The following is a 21,483-nucleotide window of genomic DNA, read 5'->3' as shown; positions in this document are numbered from 1 at the left end:
TATAAATAAAAGCACAGTATGCATTACTGTATAACAGTAGTAGGTTAAATAATATATCTTGTGAAATAACAGACCTTTTGATACATTTAGTATATTTTAATGGATTTCTAAAATGTGGTTTATTTAAAAAGAAACAATAAATTGCTTCTCCTTGTACCCTACTGAAATACCTGATCCTGTAGATATGACTCACATTGTTTACTATCATTTAATACAATTAGAGCAGCAAATTGACTTATAAATACCTCTTTGCAGTCAAACATAATGTTTCAATTATATAAGCTTGACTTTAAGTGTTACACTAAAATGAATGTCTTATAAATGTTTCTTTTATTATCAGACAAGTACCATGCCAATTATGTTATTTTATAAAATATGTGACTCTGAAACAAAAGATTAAAACTGAATTTCATCAATTTTAGCTTTTTTTTTACTCATATAGTTAAAAAAATATATATTAACACACAGTATACTAACAATGCCCAAACATATGCCTGTGTAATTACTTGCTCAAACTGAAATATTTGTGATGGATCGGTAGATTATTTCGCCTACATAGGTTGTACAAAGGTTGATATTACATTTATACAGCCAATAAACAATAAAATAATAACACACCGTTCACATAAACATAATCCTTTTTAGGGGAACCTGTCACCAGAAGAAAAAATGCTATTTGCCTGCAGTTATGGGGTCAAACTGTAGGTTAACAGCTTAATGACCTGCCCAGTACCCGCATTTAGCCGAAGGCTCCAGGGAGAAAATGAATGTTATTCCTCCTTCACAACATTAGGTTTTAGTCATGGGAGCGGCATCGATGCTGGTTCAGTCACCGCTCTGAGAATACAGATTGGCCACTGTAACTGCGCCCCTGGCACTGACTGACACTGGCTCATCATTGGGGCCCGCTGTCAGTCGGGGACACAGTTACAACCACCGCTCTATATTCTCTCAGTAGTGATTGAACCATCGCGGACACCACCCCCATAACTGAAGCCGAATGTTGTGGGGGGAATAGAGTTGATTTTCTCCCTACAGCGTTTGGCTATGTGCAGACGCCAGGCAGGTTAGTAATGCTATTAATCTGCAGATTAAACCCATATCTGCAGGTCTATAGCATTTTTTCTACTGACCTTTTCCCTTTAAGGGCAGTTTTGGCTGAAGTCAGGTGCTTGGGCATTGAGCAGAATTGTTTCAGTTGTTTAGAATGCAGAGTCGTGAAAATAAAAAATATTTTTTTTTTCACAAAAAAGATATTGTAGCCCCCAAGTTTTTATTTTCACAAGGGTAACAGGAGAAATTGGACCACTAAAGTTGTTGTCCAATTTATCCTGAGTATGCTGATGCCCCATATGTGGGGGTAAACCACTGTTTGGGCGCACGGCAGAGCTCGGAAGGGAAGGAGCGCCATTTTGGAATGCAGACTTAGATAGAATGGTCTGTGGGCATTATGTTGCATTTGCAGAGCCCCTGATGTACCTAAACAGTAGTAACCCCCCACAAGTGACCCCGTTTTGGAAACTAGACCCCCCAAGGAACTTATATAGATGTGTGGTGAGAACTTTGAATGCCCAAGTGCTTCACAGAAGTTTATAATGCAGAGTCATAAAAAAATATATATATATTTTTTCACAAAAAAGATTTTGTAGCTCCCAAGTTTTAATTTTCACAATGGTAACAAGAGAAATTGGACCCCAGAAGCTTTTATCCAATTTATCCCGAGTACGCTGATGCCCCATATGTGGGGGTAACCCACTGTTTGGGCGCACGGCAGAGCTCAGAAGGGAGGGAGCACCATTTGACTTTTTGAGCGCAAAATTGGCTGTCGTGTTTGGAGACCCCCTGATGTACCTAAACAGTGGAAACCCCCCAATTCTAGCTCCAACCCTAACCCCAACACACCCCTAACCCTAATCCCAACCTGATCCATAATCCTAATCACTAACCCTAACCATAATCACAACCCTTACCCCAAAACAACCCTAATGTCAACCCTAACCATAACCCTAATCAAAACCCTAAATCCAACACACCCCTAATCCTAATCTCAACCCTAACCTCAAACCTAACCCTAATCCCAATACACCCCTAATCACAACCCTAACCTTAACCCTAATCCTAAACCTAACCCTAATCCCAAGCGTAACCCTAATGCCAACCCTAACCCTAATACCAACTCTAATCCAAACCCTAACCCTAATCCCAAATCTAACCCTAACTTTAGCCCCAACCCTAGCCCTAACTTTAGCCCCAACCCTAACCCTAGCCCTAAGGCTACTTTCACACTTGCGTTGTTTGGCATTCCGTCGCAATCCGTCGTTTTGGACAAGAAACGGATCCTGCAAATGTGCCCGCAGGATGCGTTTTTTGCCCATAGACTTACATTGCTGACGGATCGTGACGGATGGCCACACGTCGCGTCCGTCGTGCACTGGATCAGTTGTGTTTTGGCGGACCGTCGGCACAAAAAAACGTTCAATGAAACGTTTTTTTGTACGTCGCATCCGCCATTTCTGACCGCGCATGCGTGGCCATAACTCCGCCCCCTCCTCCCCAGGACATAGATTGGGCAGCGGATGCGTTGAAAAACTACAGCTGCTGCCCACGTTGTGCACAATTTTCACAACGTGCGTCGGTATGTCGGGCCGACGCATTGCGACGGCCCCGTACCGACGTAAGTGTGAAAAAAGCCTAACCCTAAATTTAGCCCCAACCCTAACCCTAAATTTAGCCCCAACCCTAACCCTAAATTTAGCCCCAACCCTAGCCCTAACCCTAGCCCTAACCCTACCCCTATCCCTAACCCTAGCCCTAACCCTAGCCCTACCCCTAACCCTACCCCTAACCCTACCCCTACCCCTAACCCTACCCCTAACCCTACCCCTAACCCTACTCCTAACCCTAACCCTACCCCTAACCCTAACCCTAACCCTACCCCTAACCCTAACCCTACCCCTAACCCTAACCCTACCCCTACCCCTAACCCTACCCCTAACCCTAGCCCTAACCCTACCCCTAACCCTAGCCCTAACCCTAACCCTACCCCTAACCCTAGCCCTACCCCTAACCCTACCCCTAACCCTAATTTTAGCCCCAACTGCTGTTCTCCTGCCAGGCAGATGGAGACAGATGGCGGGCGCACTGCGCATGCGCCCGCCATTCTCTTCTGCCGGCGGCCAGGAGGAGCAGCAAGAGGATCCAGGGACACAGGTGAGTATGGCAGGGTCCCCGAATCCCCCTATTTCTCTGTCCTCTGATGTGCGATCACATCAGAGGACAGAGAATTACACTTTACTTTTTTTTTTTTTTGCGGTCGCCGGTAAACAGTTAATTACCGGCGATCGCAAAACAGGGGTCGGTAAAACCGACCCCGATCATGCTCTTTGGAGTCTCGGCTACCCCCGGCAGCCGAGACCCCAAAGATTCTCGTGGGGCCGGCCGGCTGGCGCACTGTGCATGCGCCCGCCATTTTGAAGATGGCGGCGCCCACCGGGAGACACGAGGAGCATCGGGGGAGCTAGGTGAGTATTGGGGGGCCACCTGGGACCCCTTTTCTCTGTCCTCCGATGTGCGATCACATCGGAGGACAGAGAAATTAAAAAGAGATTTCGTTTTTTGGTTTTTTTTGCGATCGCCGGTAAACGGTTAATTACCGGCGATCGCAAATGCGGGGTGGGTTAAAACCCCCCCGAATCATGTTCTCTGGGGTCTCGGCTACCCCCGGCAGCCGAGACCCCAGAGAAAATCGGCCTCTGGGGGGTGCTATTCACTTTTTCCACAGCGCCGTTAATTAACGGCGCTGTGGTTTAAGTACCCTTAGCGGCCGCCGTTAAAAGGCGTATCGGCGGTCGCTAAGGGGTTAAATAAAAACAAGACCCTCACAAAAACAATACATATGTGGTATCGTTCGTAACAACCTGTACTATTATTATTATTATTTATTTATATAGCACCATTGATTCCAATGTGCTGTACACGAGGAGGGGTTACAAACAAATTACAGACATCACTTACAGTAAGCAAACTAACAATGACAGACTGATACAGAGGGGCGAGGACCCTGCCCTTGCGGGCTTACATTCTACATAGTACATTGTACATTCTGTACCAGAGGCGTAGCTAAGGTTTTGGTTCAGGTGGTGAAGCTTCTGAGTGGGCCCCTAACCAGGTAACCTTGATTACAACTCGGTGACACCCCCTAATAGTGAAGGAGAACCTCAGCAGATGACCGCGCTGTTACTGAAAATAATCTCTATATAAAGACCAACATGGATATTACCGCCATATGGTCAGTGGTAGATACCAACCCTACAGAACATATAGAGATCACAGTACAGTTGCAGATAATGATTTACCGCTGAGGTTGTTTCTGATGGAATCGTTTATTTTTGCCATCTTTTCCATCTGGCCCAGACCGACATGACAACTTCTTCCACCCAGCACTCGGCTGCAGAGAATACAACAAAGACATGTTTCACTTCTAACATTCCAGCTATCACCATCTATTCCCAACCTGCACAAACTCCTGATCCTGCTGATACCCCTGTACTGAGCCGATGCTGCCTTATGTGTCCCTATTACTGCACCTGCTGTGTGGTTCTTTGTGCCCTCTAAATTCTAAAGCACTCCTCTATAATATAGTAATGCCGGGCACAAGTTCCCTAGAAAACAGTGCCCATATTTTACCTCCTAGAAAGTAATAATGCCCTGTGTGCCCCTTTGACAGTCACAGTAACCTGAGTTCCCCTATAACAATAAGTGCCCACTTTACATTTAACAAAGTCCTGAATCTCCCCCTGTACAGTTCCTCTATACACAGTATGATGCCCGCTCACTGTATAGTACCACCCACAGAGTATGCTGACCCCTTAGTAGACTCCTTCACTGTAATCTCCACACTGTATGATGGCCCCATAGATAACCTTCATATAACATAATGTGCCAGATAGTCCTCAATATAACACAAGGCAGCACCACACCACCATAGGCAGACCCTGTTGTATAATGCAGCACCCCTATAGGCAGACCCTGTAGTATCAGGCAGCACCCCTATAGGCAGACTCTGTAGAATAAGACAGCACCTCTATAGGCAGACCCTGCAGTATAAGGCAGCACCCCCAAAGGCAGATCCTATAGTGTAAGGCAGCACCCCACAGGCAGACCCTGTAGTATAAGGCAACACCTCCCATAGGCAGACCCAGTAATATAAGACAGTACTCAGAGTCCTATAGGCAGACCCTGTAGTATAAGACAGTACCCCCATATGCAGACCCTGTAGTATAAGGCATCCCCCCAAAAAAGACACAATAAATACTCACCTCTCTTCCTCCTTGTACCAGCGGTGCTCTGTGCTCCCACCCCCGCTCATCTCCTGACAGCGGGCGCAGGGCAGTGATGTGATCGCGCCCGTTGTCAGTGGCGACGCCAGACGCTGACATGGGGATGATGGGAGAAAGAGCGTAATGCTCCTTCCCTCATCAATGCGGTAAGCTGTATCGGCTAGACAAAAACAAGGCCTGTTCTATATTCAAAAAATGAAAATTATTTTCTTGTGCAAAAGTAGAAAATATAACAAAAAAATATAAATTGAATATCACCATAATTGTAGTTACACACATGAACACCATGAAAAATAAAATTAAAAAAGCAATTTCAGATGTATTGTGCTTTGTTCATGCCTCCTTCCAAGCTTTGAATTAAAAAGTGATCATAAAGTCAGTCAAACATAAAAACCCAATATAAATCTGGTATCACTGTAATCGCACTGACCTGAAGAATAAAGTCGCCTAGTCACTTATACTGCACGAGGAGCGGTGTAAAAAATAAATAAAACTATTTCTTCACCTACTGTTGATTTTTCCATTCTGCCTCCCAAAGATCGCAGTAAGGCTCGGCGCACATTTATCCTGCACTCTCGCTGAGCACTTTCACTGGGGTTTTCATGTAAATCTCTGAAATACGCGATCAGACGGAAACCCTGGAGGAAGGTTCGCTATAATGAGGCAAATGGAGGCACAGTGGACACCGTCTGACCGGGATCTGGTGGTGTCCGTCGTTTTAGAATTACTTAAAAGTGTAGTTGGCCACAGTTTTGTGCACTTCTGAAAAGAAAGACACCGCTGAACAGAGGCCAGACAGAGTCCAGAGTAACTCTGCTGCCTCATTATAGTGCACTGATCCCTCGGAGGTTTCATCTGAATCACGTCACTCAGAGATTTAGATGGAATGTCCAAAGTAAGTAATAAGCATAAAGCGTTGGATAAATGTGGTCCCAAACGTTATGTAAAATGTTCCCAATGAAAGCTTCAAGTCAAACAACAAAAAAGCAAGCCCTCACTCAGGTCTGTCATCTGTTAAAGGAAATATAGGGGTTTCCTCATTACTGATAGCACAAAGGCTCTGAAAAAGCAAAATTGCTCCTCACCTGCCAAAAGAAATTCAGCAAATTCTCTGCACCCAAATTCAAATGCCCCCTCCCTTTTGAGCCCCACAGTGTACTTAAATCACATATAGCATCCTAGTTTGGCAATTGTGAAGCAATGAGAGTCTGCCTAACTTACGGGTGCATGCCTCAAAAGGCATGGGCTGGGCATAAAGAACTGGTGACTGCAACGTACTGGTCACTACAGCATATTGGTCACTACAAAGACAGTTTGCAATTTTCATTCAGCAACATTCATTGCTGCTTATTTCTGGAAAATACCCATGGAGTCAAAATTGTCACCATACCTGTAGATAAAATTCTCAGGGGGTATAATTTCCAAAATGGGGTGACTTGAGGGGGATTCTGCTCCTCTAAAAATTAGGTGCTCTGTATATGGAGTCTGCAAACTGTTCTAGGAACAACTGCACAATGTTAATCCCGAATCTCTCCATATGGCTAAGTAGTACTGTACAGCCCCATATGGGGTATTACCACATACAGTAGAAATTGTGGGACAAGATTTGGTGCCATTTTTACACACTTGTGGGTAAATGTAAAATTTGGGGTTAAAACAAAATTTTTATTTGTAAAAATGAATCTATTTTATCTTTACTCCCCAATGGTATAAAATTTTGTGACACACCCGTGGTGTCAATATGATCACTGCACCCCAAGATTAATTCATTGAGAGCTATAGTTTGCAAAATAGCATCACTTATGGGGGGTGTTCTGCTGTGTTGGCACCTCATGAGCTCTCCTACTGGATCGTGGCACCTGCAAACCATAACAGTAAAATCTGTCTCTCCTTGCCTTTTGAGCTTTGTACTGTGCCAGAATAATATTTCCCGATTACATGTAGGGTATTGGCGCACTCAGGAAAAAATGGACCTCAGTTTTTTATAAAAATGTTTCCTATTAACCCTTAGATAAATTAAAAACTCGGGGCTAAAACAACATTTTAGTGGTAATTTATTCTTTCTTCACCACTCAATGGCATACAGTTCTGTGAGGCACATGTATTGTCAATATGATCACTGCACCCCTAGATTAATTCATTAGGGGGTGTAGTTCATAAAATAAGTTCACATACAGTTGTACTCAAAAGTTTACATACCCACGCAGAATTTTTGCTTTGGCCTTTTTTCAGACAATATGAATGATAACACCAAAACTTTTTCTCCACTCATGGTTAGTGGTTGGGTGAAGCCATTTATTGTCAAACTAGCGTATTTTCCGGATTCAAAAACACACCGGATTATAAGACGCGCCCCAAATTTTGAGGAGAAAAATAGGAAAATGTTGGTGCTGCTTATAAACCACGCGTCTTTTTGCTTACCGTGGGTTGTTACTGTGGTGAAGTGGGGTCCCAGGGTCGCTGTTGGAGGAGGCAAGAGTGGAGCGCTGCTGCAGGCTGCAGGCTGGGTGGAGGGGGTGTTCGGATGTGCGATGCTGTGGGTGTTCGGTGGTGCGAGGGCTCTGCCGACATTTTGTGAAAGCCCAGAGCCCTAGCACTTACATGGTTTACTATGTGGTGGGAAAATGGCTTCTGGGGGCGGCACATGTGCAGAAGGAGATCTCGGCACCAAGATATCGGGAGATGATCTCCAACTGTGCATGCGCCGGTAAGGTATATCTGCATTATAAGATGCACTCCCATTACCCCCCAAACTTTGGGGTGAAAAGTGCATCTTACAATCCAAAAAATACAGTACTGTGTTTTATCTTTTTAAATCATAATGACAACCAAAACATCCGAATGACCCTGATCAAAAGTTCACATACCCTGGTGATTTTGGCCTGATAACATGCACAGAAGTTCACACAAATGGGTTTGAATGGCTGCTAAGGGTAACATCCTCACCTGTGACCTGTTTGCTTGTAATCTGTGTGTGTGCATAAAAGCTGAGTGAGTTTCTGGGATCAGACAGACTCTTGCATCTTTCATCCAGCCACTGACGTTTCTGGATTGTGAGTCATGGGGAAAGCAAAATAATTGTCAATGGTTGTGTGGGAAAAGGTAGTTGAACTGTATAAAACAGATATCCCAAGAATTGAAAATGTCAGTCAGCAGCGTTCAAACTGTGAATAACAAATGGAAAATCAGGGGCTCTGTAAATATAAAACAATGGTATTGTAGACCAACAAAAATATTGTCCAAAACTGCCAGGAAAATTGTTCGGGATGCAAAGAAAAACCCACAAATAACATCAGCTGAAATACAGGACTCTCTGAAAACTGCAGTTTGATAAGGGTCATTTGGATGTTTTGGGTTGTCATTATGATTTAAAAAGAGAAAACACAGTAGTTTGACAATAAATGGCTTCACTGACCTACTTACCATGAGTGGAAAAAAAGTTTTGGTGTTACCATTCATATTCTCTGAAAACAAGGCCAAGGAAGCAATTCTGCCCGGGTATGTAAACTTTTGAGCGCAACTGTATAGGGGGTTTCTGTTGTTTTGGCACCTCAGGAATTCTGCCAGTCTAAGGGTACGTTCACATTTGCGTTGTGCGGTGCTGCGTCGGCGACGCAACGCACAACGCAAACTAAAACGCATGCAAAACGCATTGTTTTGCGATGCATGCGTCCTTTTTTGGCATGATTTTGGACGCAAAAAAATGCAACTTGCTGCATCCTCTGCGCCCAGACGCGTGCGCCAAAAAAGACGCATGCATCACAAAACGCAATGCAACGCATGTCCATGCGCCCCCATGTTAAATATAGGGACGCATGACGCATGCGTCGCCGTGGCTGCGCCCAACGCAGCCCGGCAGAACGCAAATGTGAACGTAGCCTAACATGACACCCTCAAACCATTACAGCAAAATCTGAATTCCAATATGGCACCTCTTCCGTTCTGAGCTATGCACTGTGCCTCAAAAGTAGGTTCTCCCATATATGGAGTATCAGTGTACTCAGGAGAAATTTCCCCTGTTTTTATGAAAATGCTAAATTTTGGGCCAAAATCACATTTTTGAGGTGAAATGTGATTCTTTTATTTTCACAGCTCAACTTTATAAATTTCTGTTAAGCACCTGGGGGTTCAGGGTGCTCACCACGCATCTAAATACATGCCTTGAGTGATCTAGTTTCTAAAATTGGGACATTTGTGTGGGATTTCCACTGTTTAGTCACACCAGGGGCTCTCCAAATGTGACATGACAGTCGCTCAAGATTCCAGGAAATTTTACATTCAAAAATTCAAATGACGCTTCTTCCATTCCAAGCCCTGCTGTGTGTCCAAACAGTAAGTTTCTCCCTCATATTGGATATCGGCGTACTCAAGAGAAATTGCACAACAAATTACATGCTGCAATTTCTCCTGTTACTTTTATCAAAATGCAACATTTGGGGCTAAACATATTTGTGGGGAAAATTTTAGTTTTTATTTTCATGGTTCAACGTTATAATCTTCTGTGAAGCACCTGAGGGTTCAATGTGCTTACCAAACATCTAGATTAGTTCCCTGAAGGGTCTAGTTTTCCAAAATGATGTCACTTGTGGGACATTTTCACTGTTTAGGCACATCAGAGGCTCTCCAAACGTGACAGCTCTTCTGAGCTCTGCCTTGCGCCCAAACACTGGTTTTCTCCCTCATATGCGGAATTGGCATGTTCAGTAGAAATTACTCAAACAATTTTGGGGTCCATTTTTTCTTGTTACATTTGTCAAAATAAAATGAAATTGGATCTGAAGTAAATTTTTGGTGAAAAAAAGTTAAATGTTAATTTTTTTCCACAATCCAAAAATTCCTGTAAAGCACCTGAAGGGTTAATAAACTTCTTGAAAGTGGTTTTGAGCACCTTAAGGGGTGCAGTTTTTAGAATGGTGTAACTTTTGCGTTTCTTCTGTCATCCAGACCCCTCAAAATGACTTAAAATATGATGTGGTCCCTAAAAATATGGTTTTGCAAATTTTGTTGGAAAAATGAAAAATCTCTGGTCAAATTTTAACTCTTATAACATCCTAACAAAAAAAATGTTGGTTCCAAAATTGTGCTGATATAAAGTAGACATGTGGGAAATGTTAATTAACTATTTAGTGTGACATATCTCTCTGATTTAAGAGCATGAAAATTGCAAAACTTTCAACATTTTCGCCAAATATTTGTTTTTTTTCACAAATAAATGTAAGTAATAACAAAAAAATTTTACCATTATTATGAAGTACAATATATCGCCAAAAAACATTCTCAGATACAGCGGGATCTTGAAGCGTTCCAGAGTTATTATCTTATAATAATAATGTCCTGGACATGCAAACCAGCTTCAGGGGTAAAGAGGTTAAATAAAATAAGTTCAGGATTATTTTTTTTTTCATTTTCCCTCCCAAATAGAGTCATAAAAAATGATGAAAAAGAAAGTCAGTTGCACCTCAAATTGGCACCAAAACTACAGTTTTTCACATAAAAATTTAGCTTGCATACAGCTCGCTAATTTAAAACAATAAAATATATGGCTCTCAGAATATTGCAACCCAAAATAATTTTTTTTACAAGTGTGTAGTTATTCTACAAAATGATTAAACATAAAAAAGTAAACATATATAGAAATTTGAAATTTTCATATCAATACTGACATATAGAGAAAAATAAACTTTATATGACTGGATTGCAATTCACTTCCATCTTTTGAATAAGTATAGTTTTGTGTGCAGGAAGGATTATACGATTTTTTAACTTTTTCTGCAATAGTTGTCCAATCTATATTTTGATGATTTCAAGGCAAACATAAATGAGGGAAGCATATGGCATTTCGAGAGTAATATACTTTTCCATGCAGGGACATTTTCTCCCTGTACCTTTATAGAATTTACTCATTGAATGGGCTAATAGAAACAAGCAGAGCCCATAACAGAACACATGTAAAGCACTCTTCCACTAAATTGCCTACTTAAATTATTTACTGATAAATATTTTTTTCATGTCTCAGAAATCTATGAACTAAGTGCGAAAGGAAAAAAGCATCAGTTCTAGCACATATTTAATATGGATCAAATAAAGTAAGTAATACCTACAGTATAGATTCCATTTCCAGAAATAGATTGTATATGAATGAGGGAGACCTATCACCTGATAACCACCAGTATGCGAAATTCAAGGAGAAACTGAAAATGTGGCTGTAATTCAGTCAACGATCTCTGACGGCATCATAAAGGTTTACGAGACCATCAGAAGTGTGAGACTGAACTGTACTTCCAGCTATCAATCTCTCCTTCCCTCAATACCATTTTTTATGGAAGATGCAGAGCAGGTCTAGGATTTTAAGCTTGTAAAATTTATATTGAAGACTTGTAAGAAAGAAAAGGGGTTTTACAACATGAAATTGGTAAGTAGAGAAAAGAGAGACTTGTTTTATGGTACTGTATGATGCCTAGCCTGTTTGCTGCTCTTCACAAGTAAAGTAGAAGCACCCTATTAACAGGTCAATATGTGATCTAATAGAACTGAAATGTAGCACAAACTAAAATTAGATATGGAGTAGCGTGCAACATAAACACAATTATTAACATATACAAACAGAACATGAATAGAAGTATGACATTGAAAGATGTATTCTGAAGTAGGGCAAAGACACTAAGTATTCGGACAGAAATCCGAGAGTGGACCCTCTGGGTCATGACTCTAGAGCCCCCGGGGTCGAGCGGACCAGATGGAATCACCCCCTATACAGGGAGTGTTAGGAGCAGGACCTCGGGGGAATGGAGACACAACAGCTAGAGCCAAAGGGACGACCCAAAATAAAGAAGGAAACCACAGGCTATAAGGATGGCAGGGAATAATAGGAAAACAAGACTTAACTGAAAGAATGTCTGGAACACGGAACGGCAGGACTCAGCAGGAACACGGACCGGCAGGATACAACAGGAACACAGACTGGCGGGATACAGCAGGAAAACGGACAGGCAGGATACAGCAGGAACACGGACTGGCAGAATACAGCAGGAACACGAACTGGGAGGATACAGCAGGAACACGGACTGGCAGAATACAGCAGGAACACGAACTGGGAGGATACAGCAGGAACACGGACTGGCAGGATACAGCAGGAACATGGACTGGCAGGATACAACAGGAACACGGACTGGCAGGATACAGAGACAAAGCAAGGACTGGGCTGAGAAAAGACACTGGTACAGGGGAGCCTAGGGCATAGGGACACTGACGGCAGACAGTGCACCTACAAAGCAAAGGCGTCTTACCTAGGAAGACGCCGGGAAGAAATACCCGATGGGCGCCGCCATGTTGGGGCGGAGCCACCGGGTCGCGACCTCCCAGAAGGCTCAGCGGCGGGGGAGACGCGACCGCGCATGCGCGAAGAGACCAGACGCCGAGAGCCGACGAAGGAGGAGGAAGAGCGGCGCGGGACAGGATCGTGAGCGCGCCGAGGGATGGGAGAAGCCGGGTAAGTATGTGCGGGCGTGACAGTACCCCCCTCCTTAGTCCCCCTCCTTTTAAGGCTAGAAAGGAATCTTTTCATGATAAGGGGAGCGTTGATGTTCTCTCGGGGCTCCCAGGACCTCTCCTCAGGGCCAAATCCCTCCCAATCAATCAAAAAATAAGTTTTACCCCTAACTACTTTTTTGGCAAGAATATCTTTAACATTAAAGATTCCATCAGAAGTACAGAGCTGAGGAGAGGAAGAGGTAGCGGAGTGAAAACAATTAAAGACTGCGGGTTTAAGAAGAGACACATGGAAGGCATTGGGGATGCGCAAAGAGGCAGGTAGCTTCAACTTATAAGAGACATCATTAATGCGACTCAAGATAGGAAAAGGACCAATGTAGCGAGGACCCAGTTTGTAAGAGGGAATTTTAAGCTTGATATAGCGAGAGGAGAGCCAAACTTTATCACCCGGAGAATATGGCGGAGCATCCAAACGCTTCTTGTCAGCAAACCTTTTCATATTAAGGCTAGCTTTCTCAAGAGCCACTTTGGTCTCATTCCAAATCGTAGAGAATTCCCGGGACAAGAAATCCGCTGCCGGTACCCCCGAGGAAAGAGAAACAGGAAGAGGAATGTTCGGATGTTGACCATAGACTACGAAAAAGGGAGATTTGGAGGAAGACTCGCTGGGAAGATTGTTGTAAGAGAATTCAGCCCAAGGGAGAAGAGAGACCCAGTCATCTTGGTGTGCATTGGTGAAGTGTCGCAGATATGTAGTCAGAACTTGATTAACTCGCTCCACTTGTCCGTTGGACTGAGGGTGATAGGTGGAAGAGAAGTCCAAGTTAACCTTTAATAGACTGCAGAGAGCTCTCCAAAAACGTGAGGTAAATTGTACTCCACGGTCTGAGACAATATGATGTGGAAAACCATGAAGACGGAAGACTTGGTGTAAAAAGATCTTTGCCAACTCAGGAGCGGAAGGCAGACCAGGCAAAGCGATGAAGTGAGCCATTTTAGAGAACCGATCTACAACAACCAAGATGACAGAGCAATTCAAGGAAGAAGGTAGATCAGTGATGAAGTCCATAGCGATATGACTCCATGGAACGGAAGGCACAGGCAGAGGATGCAGGAGACCGGAGGGAAGCTGCCTAGGGACTTTATTTTTAGCACAAGAAGGACAAGAAGCGATGAATTTGGTGACGTCTTGACGGAGAGATGGCCACCAGTAGTGCCGAGAGATAAGAGACAGTGTCTTCTTGACTCCTACATGTCCTGCAATTTTGGAGGAGTGACCCCAACGTAAAACTCTCTCCTTGTCTTGATTAGCCACAAGAGTCTTGCCAGGAGGAGTAGGAATCACTCTTAGAGGAGCAAGAGTGACGATCCTCGCAGGATCAATGATGTGAGCCGGAGAATCCTCCATGTCCTGAGGTTGAAAGGATCTCGAAAGAGCATCTGCTTTGACATTCTTATTTCCAGGTCGGAAATGAAGTTCAAACTCAAATCGTCCGAAGAATAAAGACCATCTGGCTTGTCGTGGATTTAGTCTTTGGGCAGACTGAATATAGGCCAGATTCTTGTGGTCAGTGTAAATGATGAATGGATGAAGAGACCCTTCAAGAAGATAACGCCATTCTTCCAAGGCTAGCTTGATAGCCAATAGCTCCTTATCCCCTATAGAGTAGTTACGCTCAGGAGCGGAAAAAGTTTTAGAAAAGAAACCACAGGTCACCAAACGTCCGGACGAAGATCTTTGCAAAAGTACTGCTCCAGCTCCAATAGAAGATGCGTCGACCTCAAGGACAAACGGTCTATTAGCATCAGGACGATGAAGCACAGGGGCCGTAGCGAAACTTTGTTTAAGGGACAAAAAAGACTCTTCAGCCTCAGGGGTCCAAAGGCTGGAATTGACTCCCTTGCGAACTAGGGCAGAGATAGGCTTGGTCATGGAAGAAAAATGAGGAATAAATTGTCTATAGTAGTTGGCAAAGCCAAGAAAACGTTGGATTGCTTTTGTTCCAAGAGGACGAGGCCAATTCAGGACAGCAGAAACCTTCTCTGGATCCATCTCTAAGCCAGATCTTGAGACAATATACCCAAGGAAGGGAAGAGAGGACTGTTCAAAGACGCACTTTTCAATCTTAGCGAACAGATGATTCTCTCTTAGCCTTTGCAGGACTCGGCGGACATCTCGCCTGTGAGTGGAGAGATCCGGAGAGAAGATGAGGATGTCGTCAAGGTAAACCACGACTGAGGAGTAGAGAAGATCCCGAAATACATCGTTCACAAATTCCTGGAAAACCGCGGGGGCGTTGCAGAGACCAAACGGCATAACCAAGTATTCGTAGTGACCGTCACGAGTATTGAAGGCGGTCTTCCACTCATCGCCTGCACGAATACGAACCAGATTGTATGCGCCACGTAGATCTAATTTGGTAAAGATTTGCGCACCCCGAAGACGGTCGAAGAGTTCCGGAATGAGTGCAGAGGATATTTGTTCTTCACCGTGATGTTGTTTAGGCCTCGATAATCAATGCAGGGACGGAGGGAACCGTCTTTCTTCTTCACGAAAAAAAACCCTGCTCCGGCCGGAGAAGAAGTCTTGCGGATGAAAACTTTAGCAAGATTTTCTTGAATGTACTCAGACATAGCTTGAGTCTCAGCAGGAGAGAGAGGATAGATTCTGCCCCTGGGCGGGTTAGTTCCAGGCACGAGATCTATGGGACAATCATAGAGACGGTGAGGCGGAAGCTCCTCAGCCTCCTTCTTGTTGAAGACATCAGAAAAAGCGCTGTAGACAGAGGGTAAGGCGGGAAAGGAAGAAGAAGGAGAAGAATTAGAGGAATATCCCACAGGATGCACCGGCAGCAGACAACGTTCCCGACAAAGCTCACCCCAGCGCAAGATATTACCATTGCGCCAATCTAAAATGGGCTCGTGGCTCCGTAACCAAGGAAGACCTAAGAGCATAGGATGAGACAGACCCCCTAAAACATAAAATGCAATTCTCTCCTTGTGCAGAGTCCCAACCTGAAGTTCCACCTCAAGTGTCACTTGAGTAATGGTCTCCTGTAAAGGTTTTCCATCCACAGATGCTAGAATCACAGGAGCCTCTAAGGTTCTGACTGGAACGGAGAATTTCAAAACCTCTTCCAACCTAATAAAATTCCCTGCAGCGCCCGAATCCACATACGCATCCAGAGAAACGCCCTTGCCTGCAATATGCAAAAGAACGGACAAAGTAAGGGGTTGAGAGGAATCACACACACCTAGGGAGGCCTCTCTTACCTGACCTAGGCGGAGGAGTTTTCCGGACGTTCAGGGCAAGAGCGCAATAAATGAGCAGCACTTCCGCAGTAAAAACATAACCCCTGAGTGCGCCTCTCTTTACGATGTTGTTCGGACATTTTAAGACGGTCCACTTGCATAGGTTCCGGTGCGGACGCCTGAGAGGAGGTTCTAGGCTGTGGACTGAGTGGCTTACGGGTGGCAGAAGAAGGACGAAGAGACCTCCGCTCGCGAGCGCGTTCTTGGAACCGAAGGTCAATACGGGTCGCTAAGGAAATTAATTCCTCCAAAACCGTAGGGGTGTCCCGACCAGCTAACTCATCCTTTATGCGCCCAGAGAGACCCCGCCAGAAAGCACCCACCAACGCCTCATTGTTCCAGCCCAAGTCAGAGGAGAGGGTGCGGAACTGAATAGCGTACTGGCCTACGGATAACGATCCCTGATGGAGAGAGAATAGGGCTTCAGTTGTAGAGGCCAGTCGTCCAGGTTCGTCAAAGACAAGACGGAAAGTCTCCAAAAATTCAGACAACCGGGAGACTAGGGGATCGTCTCGCTCCCAGAGTGGATTAACCCATGCCAAGGCGTCACCCTCTAGATGGGAAATCAAAAACGCAACTTTGGACCGATCCGTCGGGTAATGCTGGGGCAGAAGCTCAAAGTGAAGACGGCATTGGTTTAGAAATCCTCGGCAGGACTTAGGATCCCCATTGTACCGAGGTGGTTTAGCCAAGCGGGGTGGAGGGTGGGAAGCAGGAGCAGACGTAGAAGCGGCTGTCTGGATGGAAAGCAGCCGATCGTCAATAGAAGACATATAACTAAGTATATGGGCCTGGGTGTCACGCTGCTGAGCTAACTCTTGCTGTAAGCCAATGAGTAGAGCGGCGTTGCCAGGATCGGAGGACTGGAGCGTGGACAAACGAGAATCCATAGCCTTCATAAAGGACATCATACGGGACTGATTCTCCCGCAAAAAGAGTAGCTCTTTTTGCATAGCAGAGGCCCCAGCGGGGTCCATGGCCTTTGCTTCCTGTAAGTATTCGGACAGAAATCCGAGAGTGGACCCTCTGGGTCGTGACTCTAGAGCCCCCGGGGTCGAGCGGACCAGATGGAATCACCCCCTATACAGGGAGTGTTAGGAGCAGGACCTCGGGGGAATGGAGACACAACAGCTAGAGCCAAAGGGACGACCCAAAATAAAGAAGGAAACCACAGGCTATAAGGATGGCAGGGAATAATAGGAAAACAAGACTTAACTGAAAGAATGTCTGGAACACGGAACGGCAGGACTCAGCAGGAACACGGACCGGCAGGATACAACAGGAACACGGACTGGCGGGATACAGCAGGAACACGGACAGGCAGGATACAGCAGGAACACGGGCTGGCAGGACACAGCAGGAACACGGACTGGCAGGATACAGCAGGAACACGGACTGGCAGAATACAGCAGGAACACGGACAGGCAGGATACAGGAGGAACACGGACTGGCAGAATACAGCAGGAACACGGACTGGGAGGATACAGCAGGAACACGGACTGGCAGGATACAGCAGGAACACGGACTGGCAGGATACAACAGGAACACGGACTGGCAGGATACAGAGACAAAGCAAGGACTGGGCTGAGAAAAGACACTGGTACAGGGGAGCCTAGGGCATAGGGACACTGACTGCAGACAGTGCACCTACAAAGCAAAGGCGTCTTACCTAGGAAGACGCCGGGAAGAAATACCCGATGGGCGCCGCCATGTTGGGGCGGAGCCACCGGGTCGCGACCTCCCAGAAGGCTCAGCGACGGGGGAGACGCGACCGCGCATGCGCGAAGAGACCAGACGCCGAGAGCCGGCGAAGGAGGAGGCAGAGCGGCGCGGGACAGGATCATGAGCGCGCCGAGGGATGGGAGAAGCCGGGTAAGTATGTGCGGGCGTGACAGACACCAACTGTACAGTCAACATCATTATAAAATATCTCCAGGTTAAACAAGAACAAGGCGTTCTGGAAGTGATAATGTGCCCCTTACAGAGTGTTGTGCTCATCAGTATTTGAACAAGCCTTCATCCAAAGGGGCTCTGTGGTTAGCTCTCCAAGATGTTTGAAAAAACCTCTATGCAGAGCTCCTTCAAAAACTATATGCAAATGTACTTAAGCTTTGATGATGTTTTAAAGGCAAAGTGTTGTCACACCAAATATTCATTTGACTTAATTTCGCTTTTGTTTTTTCACTTTACACTTAATGGATAAAATAAACTATTAAGGATTCTTCAACAACTGCCTAAAACTTTTGCACTGTAGCTTTTATACGTATATTTTATTGTTGCACAGAAAGATCAACAGGACCACAATCCAATGACCATATCTGTAGTCCGTGGCCTTGGAATCACAGCCCTACAAGCCTCTTCCTACTTGGTAGCATTCTTGGTACATCTTTTGATTAAAAGGTACTGCATGTTGTGAAGCATTCACCATGCATCTTTGGTAATGTCATGTAAGACCTATGAATCAGAAGAGGTGCCGGAAAGCTGGTAAGTAGAAGCCATGGACTACCAACATGGTTGCTGGACCAGGGGTCTGAGTGTCTTTTTGCTTAACTCTACTATATATTTTGCTTAATAAGTATATATACACTTTTGTAATAGTATTCTGACATTACTTTTGTTACGCTTGTTTGGATATTTCTGTAGTTTCATATCACAGCTTATATATTGAATTCTGTTGATAAAAACTAAATATTACCATTCTGACTATAACATGGTCTTTTTTACTTAACTGCATTTATTTGGAGATTAAAATTATTTTACAGACTGTTTTTTTTTTAAACTTTTACTCCATTTGGTTTCCACAGACTTTCTTTTTCCTTGCATAATTAATTAACTGAAAATCATCAGTGAGTTTGTTCTTACTCGGTGTTTGTAACTCTTTTAGTTGTGTTTTTCTGAGCTCATCTTAGCTGATTTATGACCACATCAAAGTTCAGTTCAACTTTCATGTGGTCTATGGTCATACATTACCACAGAGTAGCTCAGAATAAAAGACAGTTACAGACTACCATAAACGTTATGTTATTGGAAAGAATGAAAGACTATACTTGTGTATTTAGACTTAAACTGAAAGTTTATTAAAGGCTGCTAGATTTAGTTAAGCAGAATGAAAGATTATACATTTGCAGTGCGTATAATACTAAAATGGTATTTCTAAAAATGTCATTCTAAACGTTATATGTTATATCTCTCAGATATACAGATATACATTAATACAGTATATATTTACACTGTTAAAACTAGCAAGATAATTAAAGGTCAATACAGTAAAATTCCTTTAAACATATATTCTATTTATTAACACTTAATTTTAACGTTCATCTTAGTTTACTTAAAAACAGATATCATACCTCAAAAGGCAGTTCTGTGAGTTCAAAATTTCCAGAAACATCCAATTTCTCAAGATTTTCACAATCTCCCAGCTCACATGGTATGTTTTTTAGATTATTAAAACTAACATTGAGTTCTCTCAAATTTCTCAGGCATCCTGTCAAACAGAACAAATATAAATCACAAACTGCCATCAGCTGGATTAGGACAGTGATCCCTTGCTTTAAAATTGACGATCCAGAATTTGATTGATTGCTGCCACCCCAATAACAGACAAAATGAAAAAAGTGCACGGAAAGCTTTCTGAAGATGTATAACAAAATTAATAAACAGAAGTGAGCAAATTAATGAGAAGCAAAATCAATGTGTCCATTTCTTATGAACAGGCTGAACTCAGTAAATTCAAACAATTTTTAATTGGCTTCACGTAAATCACCTTAAATAGCTACCGCAATTTACATATTGCAGAAGATTCCATCAGCCAGAGAAGGCTAAAAAGGCCTTTAGGTACCGTCACACATAACGATATCGTTAACGATATCGTTGCTTTTTGTGACGTAGCAACGATATCGTTAAGGAAATCGTTATGTGTGACAGCGACCAACGATCAGGCCCCTGTTGGGAGATCGTTGGTCGCTGGGGAAAGTCCAGGACTTTATTTTGTTGCTGGATCTCCCGCAGACATCGCTGAATCAGCGTGTGTGACGCTGATTCAGCGATGTCTTCACTGGTAACCAGGGTAAACATCGGGTTACTAAGCGCAGGGCCGCACTTAGTAACCCGATGTTTACCCTGGTTACCAGCGTAAACGTTAAAAAAACAAACACTACATACCTTCAGCTGTCTGTCCCTGGCGCTGTGCTTCTCTGCACTCCTCCTGCATCCTGTGTCCGCGCCGGCCAGCCGGAAAGCACAGCGGTGACGTCACCGCTCTGCTTTCCGGCCGCTGTGGTTACACAGTGCAGAGGAAAGCAGAGCACCGGAGGACAGACAGCAGAAGGTAACTATGTAGTGTTTGTTTTTTTTACGTTTACGCTGGTAACCAGGGTAAACATCGGGTTACTAAGCGCGGCCCTGCACTTAGTAACCCGATGTTTACCCTGGTTACCGGGGACCTCGGGATCGTTGGTGGCTGGAGAGCTGTCTGTGTGACAGCTCTCTAGCGACCACACAGCGACACTGCAGCGATCGGCATCGTTGTCGGTATCGCTGCAGCGTCGCTGAGTGTGAAGGTACCTTTAGGTTCTGCTGAGCAGGCTTTCCATTTATGCCTTGCAAGCTACCACATCACAAAGTATAGCACAGCCAATCAAGATAACTATCATTGACTGAATAAAAGCCGAGGCAGGATATGCAGTAGCCATTTTGTGTTGAATTTAGATAACGAGATGATGTCACATCTCACAGCTTAGCCATAGAACTAGAAAGAGAATGCCCTAAAACAGTGAATAAATTCTACAGATAGTGTACACTGGCGAGCAAAAGCGTAACAATGTTTTGAACTTTTGACTTTCATTCTCCATATCTCACCATTCACTATGCTTTCAACATGACACTACAATTATTTTACAGGCATTCATCTTGGATATCACATACATAATTTGGCTTGCAACTATTAAGCAAATTATTAGTTATGCAGATTCTTGTTACGTCACTGAATTGTTACCTTGTTTTCTTCCTGTATACTTCAAAATACAACCTGTTCTCACATTCCCTAATAGCTCACTGTACTATGAGGTTGATTCCCAAGTGGAAGGTCACTAGTTTCAATCGAGGAGCAGCCATGATGATTGTTTCCCAAGTAAAGAGAAGCAGCATCATCCAGCTCATCGATAGCGGTCTCTCGCCCAAGAAAATTTCCAAGCTGCATCATGTGAGTGACATGACCATTGGTAGAATACAAAATGAAATCAGTCCATCCATTTAAAAGCCAAGAAGTAGACGTCCAAGTAAAATATCAGCATCAACAAGTCGGCTCATCACAAAGTTTATCAGTTCTGGTACGACAAAA

At 44.1% G+C, this 21,483-nt stretch overlaps 1 protein-coding gene across 1 annotated transcript in view; it reads right to left on the bottom strand.

Annotated features, from left to right (window-relative positions):
- LRRC2 (leucine rich repeat containing 2) overlaps positions 1 to 21,483 on the bottom strand; it is a 759,557-nt gene that overhangs the window by 171,982 nt on the left and 566,092 nt on the right. The window contains exon 5 of the mRNA XM_069745466.1: positions 19,493 to 19,629. Within this exon, the coding sequence (XP_069601567.1) occupies positions 19,493 to 19,629 (137 nt within the window). The remainder of the gene's footprint in view (positions 1 to 19,492; positions 19,630 to 21,483) is intronic.

Source organism: Ranitomeya imitator, chromosome 1, assembly GCF_032444005.1.
Source record: "Ranitomeya imitator isolate aRanImi1 chromosome 1, aRanImi1.pri, whole genome shotgun sequence".
NCBI lineage: Eukaryota > Metazoa > Chordata > Amphibia > Anura > Dendrobatidae > Ranitomeya > Ranitomeya imitator.
The sequence above is the reverse complement of the archived record's forward strand: the minus strand, read 5'-3'. Positions and strand labels throughout refer to the sequence as shown.